The sequence below is a fragment of the Neopelma chrysocephalum genome, unplaced genomic scaffold (assembly GCF_003984885.1).
Source record: "Neopelma chrysocephalum unplaced genomic scaffold, ASM398488v2 Primary Assembly neopelma1_44, whole genome shotgun sequence".
Lineage (NCBI taxonomy): Eukaryota > Metazoa > Chordata > Aves > Passeriformes > Pipridae > Neopelma > Neopelma chrysocephalum.
Genome location: NW_020897703.1, coordinates 7,663,418 through 7,670,795, shown reverse-complemented (window position 1 = coordinate 7,670,795; position 7,378 = coordinate 7,663,418). Strand labels below are relative to the sequence as shown.

At 47.5% G+C, this 7,378-nt stretch overlaps 1 protein-coding gene across 1 annotated transcript in view; it reads right to left on the bottom strand.

The window, feature by feature from the left end:
- Positions 1–411, bottom strand: part of FAM117B (family with sequence similarity 117 member B) — a 28,516-nt gene extending 28,105 nt beyond the window's left edge. Inside the window, exon 1 of the mRNA XM_027678284.1 lies at positions 7–411. Coding sequence (XP_027534085.1) covers positions 7–230 — 224 coding nt within the window. The 5' untranslated portion in view covers positions 231–411. The remainder of the gene's footprint in view (positions 1–6) is intronic.
- Positions 412–7,378: the final 6,967 nt, after the last annotated feature.

Sequence of the window (7,378 nt, the reverse complement as noted above, 5' to 3'; positions counted from 1 at the left end):
GCCGCGCGTGGGAGCCCCGCGCCCGGGCCGCCGCCGCTCCTCGTGGGGCTGCCATGTTGTTGCTGCTGCTGCTGCTGCTGCTTGAGCTGGAAGGGCACCGTGGCCCGCATGGGCTGGAGGCGGCTGCTCGCTCCCGCTCCGCCGCCGCCCGCCGCCGCCGCGCCGCCTGCACCCGCCAGGGCGGTGGCGGGGGTCGGGGAGCCGCCGCACCTCACGCGCTGGTGGGACATTGTCCGTCGGGAGCCGGGGCTCGCGGAAGGCGGCCCGAGGTGGGGAAAGAAGGGAACAGAAGGGTGCGAGGCGCGGGCCGCTCCTCGCGGGGGTCCAACGCCTCAGGCGGCGGCGCCGACGGCCACAGGCACAGCCCCGTCCCAATCCCGCTGCCGGTCCCGTCCCCTCCGCGCCGCTGCGCCCGCAGCCTCCGTGCGCCTCATCAACAATAGTGCCCCGGCCGCGCGCCCCGCCCACCGCGCCCTCCCATTGGGCGCGGCGCCGCTCGGCTCGCGCAGCTACGGCGCGCCCATTGGCTGCGGGGCGCGCGCCTGAGTGGCCGGGCCCGCGCGGGGGGGCGTTGCGGGGGGGCCGCGCGCACTGAGCCGCACGCGGGCGGCGGCGGGGCCGCGCGCTGCCCCCGGCACGTGCCGCGGGGGGACCCAGGGAACACCCCGGGAACACCCCGGGAACAGCCCCGGACCCCTCGGGAACAGCCTGGACAGGGCCTGCCCCGACCCCACCGCCCCCGTGCCAGGCTAGACCCCCATCCCGCCCCCGGGGTGCAAGGACGTGCCCGAGGGTCCCCGGGACCGCCGCTCGGCTCCCCGCGTCCCGCCGGGGTGCCCGCGGACACGTGGAATGCTGGAAGCCGGCAGGGGTGGCGGCTGCGGCTCACCCGTGCCTCGGTCCCATTCCAAGGGACCATTATTCCTATTCTACTCCATTATCTCTAGCCCTAGGTGCACTCCAGGAGAGGACGGGGCTCCGCAGCGGTTCATCCAATCGCTTTGCCACCCGCTCGCCGTTACCAATGATGGCACCAGGGACGTGGGCAATATCCAGGCAGACTTGACCCCCTTTCCCCTTAATTGTTGTGTTTACTCTTTTTCCATTAGGTTAGATTAGTTGCATCTTCACTGCAATCTTTTAAAAATACTTGTGAACCGCTGGCATCCTCTTAACCCGATTTATACATTAGGACAGTGAATACATGCATGGAACAGGCCTTAGGTCATGTGTTTGGGTTATTTAAATGCAAGGTAAACACACGTTAGCACCCTTGACAAAGAATCAATAAATCTTTTTTCTGTCTTTATTGCAATGCCCGTTCTGAGCTAACAGAACTTACCCAAATTCTTTTCAATATTGCTCTACAAGTTGCATGTTGCAATTGAATACCATTGCTATGATACAAATGGTGTGACAACAAATTACATATTGTTCTCTGTTCTTCAGCTTGGTTGTGCTTGGGTTTGGCTTTTTTTTCCCTTTCCTTTCTCCTTTGCTGTTTCTGACTGAAGCCTACTTCACTTAAAAAGCCCCACTTCCCCTTTGAGGAGCTCCATCCATGTGCTGACAAGTTCTACAAACCTGAAAAGCAAGCCTATGATGTGCACAGGCCCTTCTCAAGGATGGCTGGACATTGGCCTACCTAAAGCCTCAAAGATTAAAGCTCTTGTCAGAGTTGAGAGCTTTTTATGAGAAATCAGACTGGTGAAAGAGAACAGGACAGATGTGTTTCTAGTGATGAGGTTGTTGAGAAGTAAGCTCTTACCTTCTGAATTAATAAATTTATTTTGAAATGCATTATTTACAGGTACTGTAAATACTAGTAATATGGCCTGAAGGAGAGCTGGATGGGTCAATCAGAACTGGCTACAAGAGGCTGTGTCCAGTCTTTAGAACTATTGTGGGCTACACCCGAAAGTGGCTGCCGAGGGAAGGTACCAGAAGCCGGGCAGATCACCATCAGTCCTATTGTATCCCTTTAAACTGTGCAATTTACTTAAGTTGCCTTATAAATTACTCATAGGGCCACTTCGCAGTCCTTTTCTTGTATCCATCACAAGCATGGCTGACACAATGTGGCAAAGCATCAAAACCCCAGATAACCCACTTAATTAATGGAATACCTGGGAGACTGTGCTCTCCTCCCCAGGAACGGCTGAGAGGCAAAGAATAGTACAGGCTGTGTACTGCTGTCATTGGAGGTGAAGGGATCTCATAATTCCCTCAGGGACTCCATGTATATATTATAAAGATAATATGAACTTCACAGCTCTCCAAAGGTAAAAAACCAGCACCTGGCATGTCTGGAGAAATAAATGGAACCCGTCTGCTGCTTTGTCCTTCAGGAGTTTCTGTGACTCATCTGTGGAGCAACACAGTAAAAGAAGTTTTTGAAAAGGGGAAGAAAATAGTCTGTATCCTTCTGAAAGCCAGTTTTCCCATAACACAGAGTAAGGTCAAGGGACTTGCACAGGAGAAGAAGTTTTTAGGAACTAAATGGCAAGATGGATGTTCTCAGATCCCAAGGGATGTGATCAACAAAATAACAGCTATGTCTCCACCAACTACCAAAATGCTGCAGTCAGGGAGAACAGCCCTACCTGGAGCCTCTGACAGAGCACCAGGGGAGACTCGAGGTCACCTGTGGGGTTTTGGAATCGTGGATAGAGAGGATCCAAGGCCTGCAATGTTGGCAGCACATGAAGGTGTTTGAGGCGCCTCGGAAGTGACTGGTACAGAAGCACAGCTCCTCCTGGTACCCTGACTGCTGGTGTGGGGCTGGGTATTCCCTCTACAGTCCATGTAGCATCAGCTGCATGATGTTAAGTGAGTCACACTGATCACAAAACAAGGCTGAACACAGAACTCCAATCACCAGGAATTTTGGAAGTGATCATGAGCTGGCCAGAAGGCAAAGATTTTGGAATATTGCCAAGGAGGAGGTGGCACGTGCTGGAGAAGCTCCACTGTATAATGAATTAGCAGACACAAGAAGCCCTGTGAGCTGTTCACTGATGGAAAGCTGCTGTGTGGAGCCTCACACAGCAAGTTGCAGAAATTGCTGAAGGACAAGGTGAATCGAGTCAGGTTGCAGCGGTGAAAGTATCCAGGTGGCTTTAGACATGGCTGGATGAGAAACATCTCTGTACTGACTCATGGATGGTGGCAAATGCTCTCCAGGGGTGGCTGCAGCGATGGAAGCAGAGCAGCTGGCAGGGGAGGGAAAAGCCCAGCTGGGCTGCTGAACTCTGGCAAGATACTGCTTCTTGTAAAAGTATGTTGGGCCACCGAAGTGGTTCAGGTGGATCTGCACTGGCAACATAAGGGTGAATTATTTATTCAGGGACTGGCTGGGCATTGGCTGGCAGGTGCATCATTTGTTTTGTATATTCTTCTAATATTATTATCATTATTAATCTGTCCTATTAAACTCTACCACAAATTCTACCTTTTTTTTCCCCCCAGTTCACTTCCCCCACCCCACTGGGGGAGGGCAAGTGAGAGAGCAGCCGTGTAGTGTGTTAACCTGCCAGCTGCCTGACAGGTTAAGCAGCAACAGCAGCCCAAAACAGCACAGTTATCCTAAAGCAGGTTAATTTATGCAGCATTTGTTTCACTTCTTTGCTGTAATTTTCAGTAAAGAACAGAAGATGCAATTCTTCCTGCTGTGGCAGCACTCAGTGCCAGTAGATTTGTGCAGCAGACTTTCATCCCTTGGACAATTTATCCTCCCCAGAAATATTGGGAAGCAGTATTTCCAAGTACTTGGAAGCAGTGTGCCATAAAGATACTTCCAAGGCATAAAATATTCTGGATGCATTCTCATTCCTGTTACTGTTTTGAAGAGGCCAAAAATGACAAGTATTGATTCGTATTTATTTTCATGATGCATGTTATGGAGTCAAGTCACGACTTTGAACGCAGAAGATACCTGTGACAATTATAGCACTTCCCACATTATTGTCACACTGCAAATATGACACTGCTCCACACAGCTGCTGTGAGAATGTGTAGTGCTCATCAGCAGTTGTATCGCTCTACATGCAGCAGATGTGAGAGTTCAACATGTAAAGTCATGTACTCAGACCTAGTCAAACACCGTGTACTTAGTACATTCATTTGTTTAAACTGTAACAAATGTGTTACAACAGGATTTTACTCCTACACCTTATGGAAATAATGGAAAGAGCTAAAGCAGGATTATGAACTTGAAAATAGTTTTGAAACTTCTTTTCGATTACAAAAAAATTCCTCAAAACAAAACCCCAACCCCAAATAACTTGGATCCAGATCCCCCAGACTCTCCTTGTAATTCACACCTCTCAAGCTCTGGGTTTTTTTCAGCCATCACCTTCCTTTCTGCCTGCAGACTTTGCCAAATGCTGTCCAGGCCAACTTTGAGCAACGCATTTCATACCGTTTCATGTGAAACCTTTTGGGCTGGGTTTCTTCAAATCCATGACACACTTACTCTGGCTTGGAGGCTCTCAGCACCCATCCAGAGTCCAACCAAAATGTGCTGCTTTCTAGTCAGTGTTGGGGGATTAAATCTAGGTATGGCAAACATCCCCTTATGTGCAAGGTGTTGGCTCTTTCTTAAAATATGGTGTGTGGTAAGTGCTGTAGATACAAACAAATCAATCCAAAGGCTGGAAGCATATCGAGTGCCCTCAAGGGCACACTGATCCAACACACAGAGCTGCAGAAACAAATCTGCAACCTGCTGAAAGCAGGGATGTAAACAAGTCTGGGAACTGGTCAACTGAAAACTGGTCAACTGGTAACCCCACAAATGAAAAGCAGAGTAACAAGAGTCAAAGGGGTTTAACCAAATTGATAGGACCAAATCCCACTGTACAGTTAGTAAAAAACCTAAGATTTAGGGAATTTCTTTATACTAAGGACTGAAAATGTCTAAGTAGTACTGCTCACTGATCATAATAATATATAAGAAAAATGTTCTGTTAAAATAATAGTAATAATAGTAAACCTTATAGAAAATTACTGTGCTTCAAGCAGCTTCAAATATGTTATTGTCTTATTCCAAAATTAAGTGAAATGCAAAGCAGCACATGTAGAGGAGCAATCTACTGATTGAAATTGTTTTTTTAACTACAGTTGTTACAACCAATATTGAAGGTTGAAAGACTAAAGATTCTGGGAGCCTAATCTAAACACTAGATTATGCCCCAGGATATTTCACTGCATTTCTCATCTCTCCCCTGCAGAGTGAGTTTGTTTTGCTTGTTTCTGTGGGTGTTCAACATCAAGTGGAGAAAAAGACATTTAAAAAAATAGGACAAATATAATAGAATTTGCTTTACACAAAACCTGTAAGAGCCTAGTTAATATTCTGGAATATCTGAGGGGATTTGAGAAGGCAAACAGATTGAAATAAGGTATTAAGGTTAAAAAAAATAAAAAACAACAGATGGGACTTTGGGCATAAATCAAACTCCATGCAATAAGCAAAATGCACTCCTGACACATTTTATGAAGTACAATCTTTAAGAAAAGTTGTCATAGAAATAACATCCAGAGGCTCCAGTGCCTCACTGGCATTAAGGTAACACATTTTTGACAAAGAAATCCAGTTCCTCAATGCAACACTTATCTGCAGCTTCAGGGACATTCCCACTGCACATTCCTGGCACATGTAATTACCTGGGAGAAGTACAAGGTAAGTTCTTTAGAAGCCAGTGCTAAGTTCACCTACAAGTGACATGTTTTTCCACACATACAGATCAGTTTTCTGAGCATGTGTTAAATGTCAGCAGCAACACTAAGCAATAACCTTGTGGTGAGTGTCCAGCTGCTGAAGGAGAGGGGCAACTGGAATCCTGCTTGGTTCAGCGATGGGAACTCTTGCCAGCTGAGAGTGACTGGAACTCTTCCTGGGTTGAGATGACGGAAGAGAATGAGCATCAGAAAAGGCCCATTGTCCACCACATTTTGGAATCTTTTTTTTGGTAACGGTGAGAGAAGTGGCCTAGTTCATTTAAACAAGAGACAGTATAATCTCCCCTAGGTATCCTACGAGATGCTGAATGATAATTTGCATATGATTGCTCCTATTCCAACAATAAAACTTTGCTTCCTAAAAGGAACAGTCTCAGTTCATGGCTTGTGTAGGCAGATGGGAACTTCTGCTTGCCTGTGCCTTAAAAGCACATCTCTACCCCTCACGATCACAGGGTGAAGCTCAAACACATGATTTAGTTGAATTCTGGATTTCCAGAGGCAAACAATAAATAAAGTTAGCTGGCTTAATGGTGATTTTAAGCCAGCTGTTTCTGAGGCCTGATTCAGAATTGTTAACAGTCCTGCAAGAAAATTCTTGGCACGGCAACAGAAATACAGGTTCCCAATAAATTCTTTCCACCTCAGCAGAGATCCATCAAGGCCTCCCTCCTGCAAGAAATTCTCTGGTCACCCATACACACCTTAGCTGCACCAGTACAAGTGATGTGTGCAGCAGCAACGCCTATCTCGTGGGCTAGAGTCAGACCTACACCTTGCTACAATGATTTGTGTCAGATCTCATTTTTTAACTAACCCAGAGACCTAGAGGTGCTAAAGTTACTCCTTACAACATATCTGCAGGGCTCAATTATTACCTTTCCTATAAGAGGGAAGGGGGAGGGGGAGAAAGAGGAAGAAAGGGAGAGAGATTGAGAAAACAGGTATAATTTCAGTATTACAGCAGACTGGCAAAACACCAGTCACCGCAAAGCACACAGACCAACCGTCAGGAAGGGAACCAGGAACAGAGCACGAGCTCGACCTCGCTTCCCTTGCACCATAAAAGTACATTATGAAAACTGCATTTCTGGTCATTCTGATTAAGAAATCTGATATCTCGTGGCATGAACTTCTCCCAAACAAAGGCTGCAGTAAGCGAAAGAGGAAAGCAAAAAAGCCTGTACCATTCCTAGGAGCTGCTTGCAGGCCTGTTACAAGCAGTGGCACTAGTAAAACGAGCTGTACAACCTCTGTACTCTCTTTATCACAATGCCCTACACTATCCTTTCCTGTTAGCACTTGGCAGGAACAACAAAGAAATTGGGCCAAAGAAAAATGCTGAGTTCTACTGTGTTATGGAAGCCTGAAACAAATATCTCTACCCTCCTCCATGCTTTCTCCTTCCTCAAATCTACCTCATGCACTTCAGACTCTGCCCACTGGCTTTGGCCCATTATGTGCCCAAACCGTGCCTGCTCTCTGCTGACTCTAAATCCTCATTCTCAAAAGGTGCTTGACAGTGAGTGCTGGGAAGCTCCTGTCCTTCCCATCGGGAATTGAAGTGCACCTGGATCAGGTGTTTCTAACCTTTCTCAGTATTTGCATCCTTAACATTTTTCCATTGCCCATGCGA